We start from the raw sequence: 20,313 nt of genomic DNA, 5'->3' as shown, positions 1-20,313 counted from the left end.
ATAAGTTGGAGGTCATCTGCGTAGTTGAAGGTGATCACTTTCCTGTCTTTCAAAGATATTATCAGTGGACGAAGGTAGAGGTTGAAGAGATGTGGTGAGAGCGAGGAACCCTGTGGGACCCCGCAAGTTGTTTTTAATTTGGGGGCAGTGAATTGGCCGATGTGGACTTCCCCAGTGCATTTTTTTTTAGAAAGGATGCAATCCAGCTAAGGGTTGGGCCCTTAAAACCTGCACATATGAGAGACATATTTACAAAGTACAAGAATGCCTCACTCTGAGGACATCTGGAACCCATTCCTACATCTCACTGAGTCCCAGCAAACTGATCCGTGATATGGCCCAAGGCCCCAGCAGTTACAGGCAGTACCGTCCACCAGAGGCACTGGTATTTAGCAACTTAGCAAAATTAGCTTTCCCTTATTGACGGATTGTCCAGACCATATTGTGACCAACATGCAGCCCCTCCCACGCCCCCACCTGACAATGTGCCTGATGGCATTATGCTCTTCTTGCATGTGTGGATGGGAGTGTTGGCAAATGTTATCTGCACCCTGGAGTTTCTTTATTGTGATCAGCAGGGACGCTTTGACTTTGCTATTTTAGTTTATAAGGTGCAGTATGGTAGACCATGGATATACAAGTACCGTTAGGAGTAGTCCCAGGGGTATTTTGATGTGAGAGGGGTATTTTGTTAGGTTGTGTACTGCTGTCAATTTTACAATGTATGCGTCATGTTTTTGTTTTGATCTTGGGGTTATGGTTCAAGGCGACGGATACAGTGTGTATTGAAATGTTGCATGGAAGTCCCTACATGTACTGTATGTTTTTTGTGTAATGGAACATAATTAAAGCTTTTAAAAAAGCACCCTTGCATATGGTGTCGAAATCGACACTTGCATTCACTCGGGTACAGTGAAAACACAAACACTATACATTACTCACTCACTTTTTCTCCTATAGCCCCCACAGGTAAAAGGCTTGTGCCTCTTAACTTTAATAATGCTACCACAATCTCTTTGCCAAGAATGAGGGGGCAGGAGCCAACTTCAATCTGATGGGTTTTACTTTGGGTGACCCCTCACTGCCTATCTCTGTTTACAAACCGCACAACACAACTTTTCAGAGATTGTTGAGTTCACTGAGCAACAACATAGGGGATATCAGAAAAAAAACTACATGGCAGGGTAGCACTTCTTCCAAGTTATGCAGAGGACTTTCATCCCAGCAAATAGTATGGTAACACATTTTTTGTATTTATAACACAACAGTGTGTGTTGCAAAATTCCACTGTTGTAGATTTCTGGAATGCTAGTATTGAAACAAGTTTTTCTCTGAAGACACAAGTGTATATTTTCCTTTGTTGTGTACCATGACTGAAAACACAAGCAAAATATTTATACTAAATGGCTTGCCTTCTGCTTTCAGAGCTATTTTGCAAAACAACTGGAATGAAGTAATGGATTTAATCTTAAAACCTAGACCTGGAGGTAAGTGAGATGCACTTCCCATTAATACTTTCTTTAAAAAGGCACTATAGGGACATGTTGTTTAGACTGAAACACTGCAGCACAAACAGATAAGAAAATAATGCATACTAGTGGATGATAATATACCCAGTAATCTGCATAGGCCCTCAATATCATGCATTCTATGGATAAAAAGGTGTATTGGTATGCAACATATTTGCATCTCATGATTTCCATTCAGAATATTAAATGTGTTTTAAATAGACAAGGAAGTATTCTGTGAAGAAGACATTTTACCAAATGTTAATGCCCTCATATAACAATACTGTAATTGCCCCTTATCTCATCACAACCTCTTGTTGCTGCCTGACCCACACCTTCTACATCCCCACAAGCTCCCACCCCTCCCCCATGTGCAAGTACAACAAGATGGTCTGTTATCTCCGCAATTGCTACGGTTGGTACTTTTGTGCCACTCACAACATGGAGGCCTGCATGTCTTTTAGGGAGATGCACTCTAAAGCGATTAGCGAGATTGAGGCAAAAGTATTATATGGCCTTGAACTGAGACATTGGGTCAGAGTTTTGATCCAGTGGCTGAGAAGCAAAAAATCTGTAGCAGTCATGTTCTTCCTAAAGTTGTGGCCATCCACAAGTAGAATAGGGAATGCCAGCCCTAAAGTGCTTGCTCCAGACATACCTCCTCCACAACCACAAGTTTTGTTGAGCAATAGCTGCCATGGTCTGCCTGGCCCTGCTGACATTAACATCCTTTCCATATGAACCGATGCTACAGCTTTTGAGTGACTTTTAGGAAGCAATACACCAAATATTCAATGGCAATGTCTCACCAGCCCCTTTGAAAAACAAAAAGCAAAACAAGTAATGGATAGAATGCTTTAATCAACGTCTGCCACTGTATTTACTACCAGTACATCTATAGTTTTTCCTTCTCCTCTTCCTCATTTATTATGTCTGGATGTAGGTTATAAGAATCACCCTTCTCCCATCACGGTTACTTCCCTCCCATCTGGAAACAACTGTCGAAATGTACCCTTTTTATTCAGCTTCTGATGCCAGATGTGTGTGGGTTTTGCACCATTGGAAAGCTTCTGTGAGACAAAAGTCATGCTTAGCATATGAGGGCAAAATTCAAGGCAAATATCACAGTGAACCTCCCTGCTTGTCTACAGCTTGAAATGAATTTTTATTATCAAAGTGACAGAGAATAGTTTTTTTAAACATTTACCACCAATGTGCTACCATGACCTGCTTCAAAAGTTTCTCTTGTTGAAGCAGGCTTTCTTTAAATAATAACAAATAGACTGAAGGGAATGTTGTACTGTGCTATTTTTGGAATTTGATAGATTATATGTGTATTTTTCGAATTTGTCTGCAGCTGAAAGAGACTATTTAGTTAAATGTAGAGAAGAGTGGGAAAAGACGAAAGATCCAGAGGCAGCTCTCCAGAAGCTTACCGTGAAAAGATGCGTGGAAGGACAGCTACTACGAGGACTTTCAATGTACGGCTTGAAGAATATTATCGCTGCATTTGGCATCGTGAGTATACCCATTGTAATGAACAGTTCTCCATGGACTCTAAGCTAAATATGTTCTTTTTAACTCCTCTTTAGAGGGAATGGGTTTCTCGTAGTGTGTTAGTAATCCTTGTTCTTGTAGCTTTTGTAATGATGTATGTGTTTCTCCTATTCTTGTCTGACAGAAGACTTGCTTAAACTAAATGTTTTTGTAAATATGGCTGCCCTACTTACTCTGGATTCACTTTCTGAACATGTAGAAATTATCCTAGGGCTGCTCTGCTAGCGTGTGCCTTTACTGGTAGATGTGCCTTGACCATGATGGTGGGATTGTCAAACCTCCGTTTAAGATGTTTTCATTTTGAACAGGTCCATTCAAGCTGTAATACTATTAGAGATGAAAGTGGGTTCTGGGAGTTAATAGAGAATGCTACTAACAAGAAGAACTGCTATATGCTAAAGAACACATTTTTACTGGTGAAGCACTCTGTGGATTATCAACTCTCTAAATGGAATACCAAGCAGTAGCTAAGCAGAAAGGGAGAGTCTGGGCAAAAATATTCCGCAAATATGTTTTTCCTCATAAAATTTACTGAATTGCATTTCAGAAAGTGTGGCATGAAGAACAGATTGCAACTCTGCATACTGCCATAAGAGATATATATATTAACATAGCCCAAAATAAGGCAGATTAAATGATAGTGTTATAGATTGAAAACTAATGTTAAGACTTTTATATTAACTATTTGGGACAGTTCACACCAGGACTTCATAACTTGTATTTGTATAGACCAAATTTGCACTCTATTTCCTATCCATCTGTCAGCCATGCTAGAGATATCCAGGGTTTGTGAATTACTCTTTTGAAGGTGTGGTACTCTGATCTGTACTGCCTGTCACGGTGCCCTCCCCTTTCACTCATGGCAGACCTCCTCTTGCGAGAGGAGGCGTATGTTCTGCATCCCAACTTTCAGAGCCTGAGCCTTAATTCCTGGAGATTGAGCGGCGTAATAATCTCCCTGCTGAGTTGATGGACGTGATTTTATCACCCCTCCACTAAATCTGTTTATTCTGGCAATTGGTCCTGTTTCGTTTCTTTATGCGCTGAGGTGGATGTTGATACTCCTCAAGATGGCCTTATCTGCTGTGCCCTTTCCTTTGCCCGGCAAGACTGTATTTGCCAGAAAGCTCATTATTGATGGTAAGTAACTTGTTCTTTACATCTGTATTTGGGAACCCCATCTTAGATACCCATGGTTTTGGCACTGGAGATTGCTTTACCCTTAGACTGTGCTGCTAGGTGAATGACTTCTGCCTCTACCTGATGGTTCATTTGACATGCATTGGAATATACCTCTACCCTTCTTCAAATGGCTGCCTAATTAGAACTCCCTTGTCTCTAGCCAATGCCATAGTTCAGTTAAGTGCCAACACTGTTTTTTTTTCTTCCAGTTTCCAGTTTAGGCAGTGTTAAGAAAATGTAAAATAATTCTAAGAGCATGCACAGAGAGAACATGTTTTTAATAGCATCTTTAGGCACAATATTGAGAAAGGCTTTTTCTTCACTAGACTGTTAATTAAGCCAACCATTGTATCCATGCACAGAATTCAAGCACAGTTTAAAAGTTTCAGAAGCCTTTGGTATTTCCCCTATTGTGTTTAGGGGTCCTGCAAATCAGAATCCATATATTAGGTGAATAGTGTTCTCTATGACTTGACTGAGGTAAGGTTCACCCTGAATTCCAGTGGGTTCCCATCTCCCCAAACATCTTTCAGGACCTGGAGTGGTGGTGGTCCTGAAGAACATCTTTTGGCCAACATTTCCATCCTTTCCTTGGAGCTCATGTACCCTGGAATAATTCTTTGTATGGCTATGTAGCCAACGAGGCCTCTTCTAAGCTCAACAACATATGGTTTATGGGTGACGTATCGCTGCATTTGAACATCTTAGAGCTGTGAAGCAAACTGCCTATCTCTGTTAAACTTTACTTCCTTAATTAACTCTTGTGTCAAAGGCTGCGCTATGGTTATGTTCTGTGTGAAAGTGTGATGGAAGTCATTCCACTCCCCTATGAACACTAGTCCTGGAGATGTGGCTATGGGCTTAGTAAAAGGAAACCTTCCTCTCTGCCACAGATTTGGTGATGGTTCAGACTGCTCATTAGGACAGACTCAGCAGACTGTGATGAATGAATGTTGTGCAGTGGGTTATTGCCCTCTGTTTACACATCAGTGGATTTGTTAAGACACTGTTTTTCTTACAAACATCACTTCTCTGAATGGTGGATATCCTTTCCTCTTTGGGGATGCATTCCAGTTGAGTTGATCAGAAAATGGTTAGCAACGTTAAAAGAACTCCAGTGTGCTGCATAGGACTGCCCAAAATATTTTGGTTCTGGGCTTGATTAAAGTAAAAGTGGAAGCTTTCCGACATCCTTTCAGATGGAGAGAGTTTGTTCTAATTGTGGGGTGTAATGGACAGTGTGACTTCGCCTTCCTTAAGTGAACTTGCCATGGCTGGAAGGTTTCTGAAGTTCTAACCTACGATGAGCTAGGAAAGTCTTAGGATAGTTTGCCAATCATTCAAACAGCTAGATAGATATCTACAAAACAACATTGTATGAAGACAACAAGCCTGGGTTTGATCACAGTGCTCTGGGAAGGAACGATAATCGGGTCTCATAGATCACTGATCATAATTCTTCATTACATTAGCAACCTTGCTGTGAATCGCACCGTAGAAATCCACGTAGTGGTTTCCTTTCCCAGGGATGTTGTGAAAGTTCCTTCTAAGGGCCCACCAGTATTTACCTTAAGTTTTCATATCACAATTGTTTTGGGTTTGACAATTGTTCTAAGATTTGTACTGTGAGACTTTTGAAACCATGTTCTTCATTCCACTTTCTGAATGTCATTATGTCAACCTTTCAAGTTAACGAGGGTTCAATTCTTTTCTACCAGGAAACCCATGACTTCCTTAATGGTGAATTATCTTAACCCCTTCAGTGCCACGCCCTTTCCCCGCCCTGTGCCGGCCGTTGCATTAGCAGGCGGGGTTCATGACGAGATAGTCTCGTCATGGGCACAGCGCAACCGCGCTCCATGACGAGACCATCTCGTCATGGGCACTGAAGCGGTTAACTATCCTCCTTTCAATCAGTTGTGAAGGTTTTATCAAACCTCCATATAGCTCAGTTAATTGTTTTCCCAACTTTTTCTGGAATCCTCCTTCACGTGCTGAGAAAACCTTCCTTGCACTGGATGACGGAAGGGCCTTCAGTCCTAACTGAAGCATACTGAATCCAGATTATCTGCTATGTACTGTGACTCTAATCGGGTAATGCAGACCCTTACGTACACCTGCGTATTGGACTGTTACTGTGCATGGCTGTTTTAAAAATGCTAATGCGTTTCCCCAAAGTAAAAACTGTCTTTCCAACAGCCCATTTCTATTGAGTTGATCTTCAAGGAAACTTGATTGGCTATACTCTGCACTTTCTGCAAATGTTATGCATTCGGGAAGTTGCTTAGTTTGATGAGTCCATGCAGAGTGAAATATTGAATGAATCGGTTCTCATGGTGACAAACATATGTTCTTTACTTTATTAAGAGTAAGTACAAGTTACTCACTGTAGTCCTGCTTAATTCAGCACTCCCCCATCTACAGCTTGCAAGTCCTCCATCCCCTCATGTCTGGAATTGTATGAGTCGATAGTAAGAAATAAAAATGAAATGGGAAAGCTTTGCATTCTTTGGGAGTGGAAGGGTACATAAACATGACGGTTCTTTCATTTGGTCCTATGCTGTGCAAAATGCTTCATTCAGTTCTCATACATGGGACGATGGCCAATGTGTATTGGGGAGGGATGTAAAACTAAATAGAACAGCTGTTCCAGTGAGTAATTTGTACTTATCAGAGTACTGTTTAATATGCTTAAACACCATGTTAGACACAGGAAATAGAATCAACAGATATAGCCTCACCCCGATTCCTATTGAATCTTTTGCTGGACTTGGAGGAGTAGGAGGGGAGTGACCAACGAACCAAGTACAGTGGCTTCCTATCTCATAAAGTCCTGTGTTGTGAATATTCATAAGGCATACCATACCATTTGTGTCTAAAACTAGGGCAGAGTTTAGCAAGCTGTAGAACAAATCACATTCAAAGCCATCATTAACGGCCCGACTTCAAGCAGCTATTGCTGCTTTGCTCCATTTCGCATAAAATATTCTAGCATATTCTTGCCAGTCTAGAGTATCTTGAACCTGCCTACATTACAGCAGAATTGCTGAAGCGTTTTCATTGCTGGAGCCTACACATTGCAGATTCTCCTAAACATTTCAGGCAAAAACACTGCTGCGAAAACTCCAGATCATACCCTTTAATTGGACGAGGTAACCTGACCTTTGATGATACCATGTCCTCCTCCGTGTTAAGTCTCTTTCACATATAGAAATCTCCATATGATACTTTGAATTATCTTTGTGCATCCACAGCAAAAAGGCCAGAATGTTCTCTCCTGCATGATCATAAATAATTATCTTGAGAATTTAGGGTGTCACACTTTTTCTCCAGTGGAAATTGTAGGACTCTGGCTCTTTATATAGTGAACAACTGTGTAAGAGTCCAAGCAAACCCCAATTGGCTGACAGAGGCTAAACATGATAATCCAAATGCTCTCTTTTGTGGTAGTGTGGGCGAGCAGTTAGGCTTATCAGAGGGTAGTGCTAAGCATTTATTGCACAGTCAAAGGCAGTAAGTGAGACACACACTAAATGAAGCAATCCGACACCAATGTATAGAAATAGCACATATTCCTATATGAATTTAGATACCAAGATCATCAGAATCGGGTAAGTACTTTGCAAGATAGGAATTTTTACAGGTTTTAAAAGGTCACACAGTGCAATTTTTGGTGCGGTTATCCTATGGGGAAAACACCTACACTGCATTTGGCCACTTGTCAGCAACTTACGGGACCCTTCTCCTGTACTTAGAGTGAATATGGGGCAAGGTCCAAGGCAGCACCAACAAGGCACCTCGGGCGGCACCGGGGCGGCCAGGTAAAAGGTGTTTCAACATTGGGGGCCCCATTCACTTCAATGGGAAACGATCCGGTTGAGAAGAGGCTGCAACTGGGGGCCAATCCGGGACAGCCCACAGGAGGGCTCAGTCCTTATGATGCTCGGGCACGTAGGGACACGATTGTTCCACTTCTCGGTCTGTGGGGCTCGGGTGCAGTGGTGCTTTTAGGTGTTGGGTTTGCACTGCAGGAGACACAGTTTAGGGGGCCTGCACAAAGAGGCGGCAGGTGCCGACTGGGAGTTTTAGTCTGGGCAAGGAGTTAGTACCCCGTTGGCACCGCCACCTCCCTCTGACTCGGGCTGTGGGGCGTGAGTGCAGAGGTAGTTCGAGGTGTTGGGTGGCGGCGGTCAGAGGCTCACTCTTTGTCTTGGTTCTGCACAAAAGGGGTAAACAGGACAGCAGGGCCTCTCTCGATGGTAGTCTCGCTGTCCCTGAAGTCAGGTTGGTCTTCCTCGGTGTTGATGACCGTTCTGAATACAACAAGCCTTGGTTGTTTTAATTGGTCCGGTACCACAGATATTGGTACTGTGCGGCTCCCGTCGGTCCTTGTGTCCTCACACTTGGAGGGAGGACGGAATTGACCTGGGGGAGCACAGTGACCTCTTCCTGGGCAGCTGCAGCGTCAGTAGTCCTGGTAAGCAGTAGGGCAGTGAACCCAACCTTGCATCTTTGGTGGCTGCAGGGGACTAGCTCCTCTACTCCAAAGGAGTTGTCAGAGAACTTAAACTAAGATTTGGCTTATTTGACTTTAGTTAGGCAAATGAGAGACCGACCTCCCTACATGCACCTTTTGCAACATTAAAAATCTAATAGGATGTCTCACCTTCTTTGTATGTCCCCAGTCCTAAGAAAACAATCATAAATTCATGTTCAAACCTGCTTTTTTACGACTGGGACTACAAATTTGCAGAAAGGCTATAGAAAGCTGTTTTAAATATAATGGCAATGACTCTTGGCGGGAATCGTGACATTCATGTCAGCCACACAGGATAAAATCTTGGTGCATTAATTAACACGGATAAAAGCCAGTTACCAACACCATTGCATTAGTTTATTGGTATAATCGTTTAAAAATCTATCAGCCATCTTTAAATTATTATGCATTGTGCTACCTTCAACCATGGCAGTCAATTGTTTTTCCTGTTGCTTTTATTAATAGCAAATTATTAAATATTTGGCATTTTTAGGTGAAGCCTAGCGTTGCGGCGCATGCGCTGCTCGCTTTCCGAGGCATGCTGCATTAGGGTATGTTTTAGAAGTAGTGTGGAAGCCCCGCCCATATTTTTCATTGGCTGGCATCATCGTCCACGGTAAATGCTGACTTCCGATTGATAATGAGGCTTCTTAGTCCCTCCTTGTTACCGCCCTGTCTCCTTTTTTGACCTCCCATCAGGACTGAACCTCTTGCTTGCGGTGTTACACGGTCGGCATTATGTAGTCGGTGAGCCCTATTTTCTTTCATTGCTTGCCGGAGGAGCGCTCATAGTGAGTGTCTGTTCTTGAGGCCACCACATACGGGGCTGAGGTGAATGCGCCACCCCTGAGGAGAAACTGTCCGAAAGTTCAAAAAGTGCCAGACCTGTTCCTGCTGGCCCCTGCACCAGGAAGGACTGGCCCATGACTCCCATGGAAGCCGGGAGGGAGCAGCTCGCCCGCGGTCCCTGTTCGGGCCCCTCTGCATCGGCAAGGAAGTGTCGCTGGCTGGAGAGGGCTTGTTTCCTTTGGCTAGAGAGATTTTTAATTAGCAGAGCCCAGTTAAGCCAAACACAAACCCTGGGGTGCGATCCTTGCAACTTGAATATTGAGACAGAATTCCATGGTGTAAATTGTATTTCGTTTTTTTCTCCTTGGGGTTTCCTTCTGCCTGGCCTGTCTGTGCACGAGGCCCAGCGAGGAGTAAGGGTGAAGGTGCTTCGTGAAAGGCGTCTCTGCAGTGCCAGTCTTGCGTCAGACAAGGATATATACGGCATACATTGGTGTAAAGAGTACAACTTTCATGAGAATGTCTTGAAGTAATAGTTTGCTCAGTTTTCCAGAGGTGTCTCGAGGAAAACACAGCACAAGGAGCCGCTAGATTTAAAATCAGTATTATGGGGGCGTGGCCAAGATGGCGGGGTGAGCAGACGTGCTGCCTCTGAGCTCCCGCCGGCGGCCTGTTGTAGCATCGGCCCCTGGGCCACATTAGCGTCTACCGACCTCTGCCAGGGAGCCGACGGAGGGCCGACACAGACAAGAGGCCGGCCGGAGTGGCGGTGGGGATCGGGGGGGGCTCGCCTCCCGAGCTATATAGCGGAGCGGCTCTGGCGAGGACACCCAGTGAGGTCCAGTCTACGGGGCCCTGGAGTTGGAGTGGCGGCAGGAACGGCCTCGCAGAAGTGGCGGCCGATGACGGTGACAGCGCTCCCCTTGAGCTTTGTGTAGGCCAGCGGTGACCCGGAGGATCCGAAGTGGAGGCACCAGGTCGTCACGAGGGGAGAGTGAGGGCTCCGAGGTCCGGCCGGACACCACGCAGAAATCGTGGCCGCCGAGGTGGAGCCTGCAGCGCGGTGGGTGTCCCGGGACTTGGAAGCGCCTTGCAGTGGTACATCTGAGAGGCTCCAGCCGCAGTAATCGGAGGGCCAGAGGGCCGAGAAGTGCGGTGTGGCGGCGTTGGTGGCTGAGCAGCGGAGACCGAGTCCTTCAGTCGGAGGAGAAGAGACCTGGTGATACCCGATGGTACCGGGAAGAACGGGTGAGCAAGAACGCAGCAGGCCTTGCGACCCCCGCCCTTTGCTGGTTAAAGCAGCTCTGCCGGCGGGTCTTTGGGCCGGTTCGGCGGATCTTCACGGCGGGAATCGGAGCCAAGGAGCAGTGGGGGCGGACGAGTTCACAGAGCAGCGGAGACTGACAGGCGCCAGGCCGGGGGAGGCCTGCCGAGGCTGCCAGCCAGGTTAGTGGGGGCGCCACCCGGGATTCCCTTGGCAGACAGTTTGACACCCAGGGCTCAGCAGTGAGCGGGGTCAGTGGAGACAGAGGTGGCTGGTACCCGAGCCATTAGAGGGGAGGGCCGCCATTTTAGAGACTGGCTGGAAGGCTGAAGCTTGCTTGCGGCAGAGGTTAATTGAAATCTGGGGGGACTGAAGGCCCGAGGGTGGCCGGAGGATTGCTGAGGGGCAGCGCCGGTTGTGGCTAGCTGAGGAGCTTGGGTCTCTGTGCCTGTCCCTGTGCCATGCCATCGTGCCACGGGCCCTAGCACTTGGGGAGCGGCCTCCGTGGATACTCCCTGCCTGTTGGCGCGCAGTGAGTCTGGACAACGCTCCTGCGCGGCCTTCTTGATAAGCGCCTAGACCGCCTCCGAGGAGGACTGCCCTGCGGGGCTTTTGCCTTGGGAGGCCTGGACACTGGGGTCTGGCGGAAGCGTTGAGTAGGACTGTCTATAGCGGGCCTGCGGAGAGGCGTCGGCGAGCGCCAGGGGGCGAGGGGGAACCCCCGGGCGGAGCGGGGACACACTCTGGGGGCTGCTGCGACAACGGTTGCAGAGGAGAGCGGCGGGCTGAGGGCCCGGGGAGACAAGCACGCGGCCTGATACCAGAGTACCTGTAGGGGGACCGTCAAGCCTTACCGTGCTGAGGCGGAGGATGCGCTGTCGTTCGAGAGGGGGCTTCCCTACTCTTGAACCTGATTGCATTTGAGCTAGAGAAGGGACGGTAATCACGATGAGCCGGGGGCCAGGGGTTTTGGTGCTGGCTGGGACCGGCGGGATGCCTGCGTTGGACGGCTGCCCAGGTGGGGTGGGGTTCCTCTTCTGACGGGCTGGTGACGAAGGAAGGAGCAGGGGAACAGAGGACATCGCTCACTGGGGTTCCCGCTGGACTGGCCTGTGGCAAGTTATGGTCCCCCCTAAGGGTCGTAAGGACAAGACCTTGAAGGAACTGTTTGCAAAGGTACAGGTTAGCCCCTCGCCAGACGGCATGGCGGCGAGTGCAGCCCGTCCTCCGCCCGCGCAGACGGAGGGAGCTGAGCAGATCACCAAGTTCTTTCTGGAATCCATGTTCACAGCCCTGAGGGCGGACATTCAAAACCTCCAGAAGGAGTTCACAGCGGAGCTTAAAGAAGTTCGCAGGGATGTGGACGGCATCAGGGAGAGGGTCGCCGCGCTAGAAGACAAAAGTGATGGGTGCGACACAGAGCTGGTGGCCTTGCAACAGGAGATCATTTGGATTAATGATCAGCAGGTTGACCTCCAGACTCATGTCGAAGACCTGGAAAATCGGTCTCGGCGCCATAACATACGGATTTGCGGAGTAAAGATAGCTGAGGACTCGAAAGATCTGTTTAGCTTCACGAGGGAACTCTTTAATCATATCTTGGATCGACCACCTGAGACGGAGTTGCGGATCGACCGGGCGCAAAGAGTGGGACCCCCGAGGCCCTCGTCCGCCTCCCCGTCCGACATTTTAGTGTGCACCAAGGAGGACATACTTTGCAAGGCCCCTCAAAAACATCCTGTGGTGTTCCGAGACCATGCGCCGGTCCTTTATCAGGACCTATCTGCGCTCACGCTCCACAAACGTAGAATCTTCAAGCCTATCACGGCGCATCTTCAGCAGCGCAACATTCCGTACAGCTGGGGCCATCCCTTTCGCCTAATGTTCCGCATACATAACACGCTCTACCAACTACGCTCTTTGTCAGAGGCGGCCAAACTGGTAGGGGTTGAGCTACCGGCGGAGGACAGCGGAGATGATGGTTCCCTGGCAGAAGCAAAGGATTCCAGGCCCGGGTGGCACCAACAGGGACGCCGTTGGCGTGCCACTAAACGTCCAGTGGCGGAGATCCTCAGAGGCCAGCAAGCAGCTCTAGAGACCATCTCTGCGGGACTGACCAAATCCCCATCCGGCTGATTTCGGCAGAGCTCAGACTGTTTGGTTCCTTGGTTCCTATGCCGGCCGTCGGCGGGAGGGTGGCCTTTCTATTGTGGTAATCAACCCCACGACGCTGAATTACCATTCACCGGAAGGTGGAGGACACTTGTTTTTGATTTTCATTGCTCAGATGTTGAGGTTTTTGGGTATGGTTTTGGGGATTTTGTTGGGGGGGTTATGGGGTTCCACGTCCATTATTGTAAGGGGTCGCTGTGGCTCCAATGACGCTGGGAGCGCACACAGCTCGCTCACTGTTCGCCCCCTCTTCATGTGATGCGCTGCTTTCCTTGTGCTCCCTGGGTCTCCTGGATAACGTGAATGCCCCCGCACACGCTTAAAGTATTAACTCTCAATTTTCGGGGTCTCAATAACCCTGTAAAGCGCAAAGCCATACTGTCTTGCTTGGAGAACACACAGGCTGACATCTGTCTTCTCCAAGAAGCCCACCTGCTGGCTCAAGGGTGTCACCTGCTCCGAAAGTTTCCGACACAGCTCTTCTCTTCTGGCCCTACCAAGTCTGTGGGGGTAGCGATCTTGGTGGCCCAGCGGTTTAGGGGGAAGTCCTGCAGAAAGAGGTGGAAATTAGGGGCCGGTTATTAGCTTATAGATTTGCTCTGGGTGCCTTGACCTTCACCATTGGCTCTCTACGCCCCTAACGAGGGTCAGGAACGATTTTTGCATTCCGCTCTCACGGAGGTTACGGCCACAAATGACCGCAATATTCTCCTAGGTGGGGATTTGAATCTTGTTTTTGACAACATACAGGACAGATCTTGCTAACGCACACACCAGACTGGCGCGCTCTCGGCGGCGGGGCTTGACCGTCTACACGAGTTGGGGTTGTGTGATTTGTGGCGTAGCTTCCATCCGCATAGCCGGGAATTTTCTTATTATTCTCATGCACACAAGACATATGCTCGACTGGATTACCACTTGGCCTCTTCTTCGGTCAGGGCGATGGCATCAGGGGCTGAGATAGGGGTGGCTTCCCTTTCCGACCACTCTCCGGTGCTTACTACTCTGACCCTACCACCGGTAGTGTGGCCCGACAGGGTGTGGCGCCTTAGGGACACTCTTCTACACCGTGAAGATGTAATAGTGCAGATCTGACGATCCATCACTGATTTTCTTTCTCACAATGCCAATACTGACACAACATTAGCGACACAGTGGGCGGCGCTGAAGGTAGTCCTCAGGGAAGAGTTTATTGCTATTTCGGTCGCTGTCAATTTAGAACGCAGAAGTAAGCGGGATGATCTCACCCAAAAAACAAGGGAATTTGAGCCAATACATCAGAAGACGGGAGCCCCCAGAGTGAGGCGCCAGCTCAAAGCAGTACGGCAGCAACTTGCGGCTCTCGATCAAGATAGAGCGGAGTTTGCTGCCCTGCGATTGCGGCATGCCTACTACACCGGGGGGGATAGGTGCGGGCGCCTTCTCGCCCATAAGCTCCGGGAGGTCCGACAACGCCAGGGGGTACGTGAGATCTGTAAAGAGGATGGCACGCGAGTTTCGGAAGATAGGGACATAGCCGAGGCATTCCGTGACTTTTACGCTAACATGTACGCTAGCTCCCAGTTGGATGCTGATAATGGAGCCGCCTTTCTTGATTCTGCCACACTCTCAGCTTTGACCAAGCATCAGGCGGACCAGCTCGACAGAGACATTCGTCCGGAGGAGGTAATCGCTGCCATCTCCCGGTTGAAACTGGCGAAAGCCCCTGGGCCGGATTGCTTTTCAAGCATTTTTTATAAGAAGTTTTGCAATCTGTTAGCGCCTCTCCTCACCCAACTATTCAATTCTTTCTCGGCCGCGGGAGCGATTCCCCCGGACCTTTTGGGGGCTTTTATAGCAGTTATCCCCAAGTCAGGGAAAGATCAGACCCGCTGTGGGGCATACCGTCCCATTTCGCTGTTGAATGTCGATCTTAAGATATATATACGGGAATATTAGCCAGTCGGCTAGCACCCTATATGCCTGGTCTCATCGACCCGGACCAGGCGAGGTTCATCCCAAAGGGTCAAGCACCTGACAACACGCAACGTGTTTTGCATCTGGTTGAAAAGGCCTCCCATACGACGGGAGAATATATGCTGCTCACGATCGATGCTGAAAAGGCGTTCGACCGCGTCCACTGGCCCTACCTAGAGCGGGTGTTGATACGGATGGGACTGGGAGAGAAGTTTCGCACCCACATTTTTAACTGCTACAAGTTTCCGTCGGCCTCGGTTTGGGTGAATGGCCACACGTCCTCTAGCTTCCCTATAGAGCGGGGCACGAGGCAGGGGTGTCCGTTGTCGCCTCTGCTTTTTGCCGCCTATATGGAACCTCTCGCCCAGAGGATTAGGCAAAACCTGGCGATTTCTGGAATCAAGTTTGGGGGGGATGTTCATACCATCAGCCTCTACGCGGATGATGTGTTGTTATCCTTATCCAACCCGTGTGAGTCACTGCCGGCCTGCCTGGCGGACCTGGATACGTTCGCGCAGGTCGCGGGGTTCAACTTGAATGCCGACAAGTCGTTAGCCCTTAGTCTTCCCCTGTCTCAACCCACCCAGGAGTACTTGCAGAGCTCACTCCCCGTCCAGTGGGCGGGAGACTCGGTTCCATACTTGGGGATTCAGTTGGCTTCCACACTTCCACAGGTGGTTGCTCTCAATTATGCAGCCTTGCGCTGGAAGATCCGCAGGGAACTCTGTCAGTGGAAGTATTATCCCCTCACTTGACTGGGCAAAATTGCGGCGGTCAAGATGACCATACTGCCGCAGATCCTATACCTCTTCCACACTATCCCCTTGCATCCGCCTATCAGTTGGATACAGCAGACACAATCAGAGCTTGCCCAGTTTATTTGGAATAGGCGGAAGCCGCGCATGAAGCGGTCGTTGTCCACTCTCCCACCTGAAAGCGGGGGACTCTGGATTCCTGACCTCCAGCCCTATTTCCAGGCTACCCAGTTACGTCACTTGGTGGAATGGAGCCGCTGGGAGTCGGAGAAACTTTGGCTGTTTCAGATCAAGCGGTAGCAGCACGACCTCTGCAGGAAATTCCCTTTCTATGCAAACAGCATAGGGCCCCTAATCTCTACGCTTCCTATATCACCCGTGTCCCTCTGAAAGTATGGAACCGCACCAGCGCTCCCCATGAATTCACTACCTTTCCCTCCCCGCTTACTCCTCTGTTCGATAATCCGGAGTTCGCCCTTGGGATGGATTCGGTGGCCTTCGGCGGGTGGAAACCAGCCGGATGCCGTTTTCTATATCACATGTATGATGTGGACGGAGTGCTCCCGTTTCAGCAATTCAAGCAGGAATATGGGCTACCTGAAGCGGAAAGGCTCCGGTACCTACAGGTTCGCCACTGGGCGCATGACAAGTGGGTCCGTCCATTTGTAGATCGAAGACTTTCCCAGTGTGAGTGATGGCTTGTAATGCGCACATCGGACAAACAGCTAATCTCCGATTTGTACAGGATGTTGCAGGTTCGATTCACACACACTTATAACTCTGGTAGGATGCGTTGGGAGAGGGAGTTGGGTAGAACTCTGACTCACAAGGAGTGGGAGGGAATATATTATAGGGCCCGACATTCAGCTTACCACATGGGGCTTACCGACACCCTCACAAAGGTTGCGACATATTGGTACTACACCCCGGAACGTCTACACGCTATGGACCGGACGAGGGACGCGAAGTGTTGGAGGGGTTGTGATCAGATAGGCACCCTGGTTCATTTACTCTGGGAATGTGAGCACGTCCAGCCATATTGGTCCCAGGTGCTAGATGAGGTGGAAAAGCATCTTAACACAGCGATACCGCGCTTCCCGGCGTACACACTGTTGGGCCTCCCAAATCCTCTGACTTACTCGCTTAAATCACGTAGGGGTCGACAGATACCCATTGCACTGGGCTCAGCGATGCAGAACATACTTATTCACTGGCGCACTCCCACCACTCCGACCTTCACGGGCTGGCTATACCGTTTGTGGCATGTTCTTGGCATGGAGGAACTTACGCTAACGCTGGCGGGGGAGGGCTCCAAATATGGGGAATTGTGGAAACCCTTTCTGGCGCTGTTGTCCTCCGAATTTCGGGAGGTCACCTGCCCTCGCTATTTGCGCTTGCTGCGCTTATCCGATGAGCAGAAGGAAGAGTAGGGATCAAGACCTGTAGAGACAGCGGGTGGTGGGGCTGATGGACGTGGAACAAGGGGAGGGGGTGGATAGGGGTTAGGGAGGGGGGAAAAGAGGGGGTTTAGAATTTTCTTGTTGGAACTCTTTATGCTATTCGTACCCAGTACCCATGCCATGAGGACCTGCTGCATTTAAGGAAACTGGAATTGGTGCCCTCCAGTAGACAGTGTAGTAATCTCTTGGCACTCCAGTCACTGGTGGCATGCAGTAGACAGTACAGTAGCCCCATTCATGAGCGAGGGGATCTTGGCACCCCAGTCATAAGTGCCATTCCAGCAGACAGTGCAGTAGTCCCTTAGCACCCCAGTCATTGGTGCCATGCAGCACACAGTGCAGTAGCCCCATTGTGAGAAAGTGCCATCTTTCTTTCATGGTATGCCCCCACTTTTTGCTGAATGTACTTTGACTGAGTGTGCCCTGGACTCCTGCCAATCAGGTGCCCAGGGCCTATGTTCCTTCTCTAAAGACCTCAAACCCAAATTGGCAAGCCCTGGCCACATGTCAGCCCCTGGTAAATGGTACCCTAGGTACCCAGGGCCTTGTGACCAGGGAAGGTCTCCAACACTCATTGTGCCATCCTTAGAGGCCCTGTACCCTAACACACACACACTGCCCTGGCAGGCTGAGTGTCTGGGTACAAGACAAAACAAAGAGTCGACATGGCACACATCCTTGTGTGCCATGCCCACCACCTACACTGCCCAGGCATACATCAGCCACCCCTCTAGCTGGGTGCCCTATGCCAGTGGTGTGGGCACAGGAGCATGAGCCCTGTGCCCCTACAGTACCCAGGTCCATTCCTGGGCACTGTAAGTGCAGTGCTGCCATTTAAGAGTACATGGTGCCGAGAGCTCGTCAAACACAAACTCCACAGCACCATAATGGCAACACTGAAGACTGAGAAGTTTGGTATCAAACTGCTCAGCACATTAAACCCGCACTGATGCCAGTGTGGGATTTAAAGTACCAAGCACCCCAGAGGGCATCTTAGAGATGCCCCCTGAAACCTAACCTACAATCCACATCTGGTCTGAGAGGCTGCCTAGGCTGCCACACAGCAGACATGTTGCTGGACCCCTGGGTAGGAGAGCCCCGCTCTCCTGAGCCTGCAACAATGCACATCCTGGGCGAGTTGCTAGGTCTCCTCCCCCAGGATGGACAGGGGGAAGCTTCAAAGGCATGCCGCCTCTGTGAGCTTCCCCAGGCCGCTTGCTACCCCCACTCTGGTGGGAAGCCTGGCCAGAAACCCCAAATAAGGACAGGGGATGTGCCAGCCTGCCAACCCCACCCCACAGGTGGGGGAGGCGAGGTGAAGCACATCTCCGGGAGCTCGCCATCTTGAAGATGGGAGGCCCTGCCCAATCAAGACTAGGCTACTGCCCCCCTCCCACAGGAGAGTGGCAGGATAGGGGGTGTACCCACCCCAGGGCAGGAACCCATTGGTCCCTGTCCTTTACCTACCTGTAACGCCCCTAAATCTAGTATTTAGGGGCACCCTGAACCTTCCTTCCTTAGATTCCAGATTCCGAAAAACTAAGAAGAGCAAGAATAAAAAGGACCTGCCGTGCAGCTGCTAAGAAGAGGAAGACACCAACTTCTTTGGCCCGAGCCCTACCGGCCTGTTGACCCTCGAACCTGCTCCTGCTCCATCCCGGCACCGCTTGTGGCCAGCAACCTCACAAACCCCGGAGGACCTGGCTACCTTTTGGCTCTAAGCACCTGGGACTCCCATGAGCAGAGGCTCTGCTCAAACCCAGCTTCTAACCCTTGGCATCAGTGGTACTGCTCAAAGCAAGTAACTGACCCCTGGCATCAGCCAGGAACCGTGAACCCTGCACACTCTGCACCCGCCAAGCCTGGCCTGTGCCGGAGTGGACAAAGACCCCGAGGATGTTTCCCCGGTGACTGTGACCCCGAATCCTGCACCCAAGGACTCAACTCGACGCTCCTGACGACGCCTGCAGCCTCAGAGCCGGGTACTCACCCCCCCACCGCGATCAACAGACGGTAAGATTTCCTGACACCAAAAGGCACCCCGGTGCCCTGCGGCCCCCTGTGCCCAACTCCTGGGTACCTACCTATCCTCCAGCTACCCAACTTACCTCTCGAAGTGGTGGTGGCACCTGAAGAATCTTCGCCCCTGAGCTTGCAGCCTTTTTCAACCAGGAGCTTTCCCATTGAAACCCATTGAACCCCTGAAGGCTCAAAAGCACCCTGCACCCAACCGCCCGAGTGGGCCTGGCAGTGCAACCTCTACACCTATCTACTTCCTCATTTGCCCTGAGCAAGTGACCAGGAGCCCATCTCCCACAGCCGCGTGGCCTGCTAGTCAGCAGCCACCAACCAAGGCCCCCCTGCATCCCATAGGATAATATTGGGCCTAACTCACTCTGCACCCGGCTGCCCCTGAGCCACTGAGGGTGTAACAACTGTACTTAGCTGACCCTGGGAAACCCCTGAGTCTGTGCCCAGAACCTTAACTCTGCCAGTCGAGTACTTACCCAAAAGCTGATAACCCAATTTTCCTTCATAGGGTAACATTGACTGGTTTCTTTTGAAATTTCTTCTAAGTGTGGAGTTTCTAAAACTTAAAATATTCACCAAAAATCAACCGAATAACGAAAACGAAAATACTCACCTGCTATTAGGAGAGATCCCAGTGCTGGATCTTGGTGCCCAGCACTGACCCTGAAAGATATTCACAACCGTACTTACCAGTAACCCATTTTTCTTCTATAGGGAATCATTGACTGTTTTTCTGTAAAATTTCTTTCAAGTGTCGATTTTTGCAAACTTCAAATATTCTTTAAAAATCGTACCAACTGTGAAAACGTAATTACTTACCTGTTTTAGATAGAGGTCCCAGTACTGAGTCTAGGAACCCAGTACTGGATTACAAAAGTAACGAGAACATACTTACCTGCAACTTGAACTTTCTCCCATAGGGAATCATTGACTGTTTTTCTATGATATTTCTTCTGTCAACTTTTAAAATTGCAAAATATTGCCTAAAAATCACAACAGTAACTAAGTCGACTTTTATCACTTGTTTCTAAGAACTGTCCCAGGACTGAATCTAGGATCCAGTCCTGGAGTTACAAAAGTAATCCTGAAAGTAATCTATTGC

The 20,313-nt window shown here is 49.2% G+C and overlaps 1 protein-coding gene across 2 annotated transcripts in view; it reads left to right on the top strand.

Moving 5' to 3' along the window:
• PUS7 (pseudouridine synthase 7) overlaps positions 1–20,313 on the top strand; it is a 291,175-nt gene that overhangs the window by 162,197 nt on the left and 108,665 nt on the right. For both annotated transcript variants that reach the window (XM_085654146.1, XM_085654148.1), the window contains exons 10-11: positions 1,426–1,487; positions 2,866–3,026. In XM_085654146.1, coding sequence (XP_085510272.1) covers positions 1,426–1,487; positions 2,866–3,026 — 223 coding nt within the window. The remainder of the gene's footprint in view (positions 1–1,425; positions 1,488–2,865; positions 3,027–20,313) is intronic.

This window comes from Triturus cristatus, chromosome 4_1 (assembly GCF_964204655.1).
Source record: "Triturus cristatus chromosome 4_1, aTriCri1.1, whole genome shotgun sequence".
NCBI lineage: Eukaryota > Metazoa > Chordata > Amphibia > Caudata > Salamandridae > Triturus > Triturus cristatus.
This window is presented reverse-complemented; position numbering and strand designations above follow the sequence as displayed.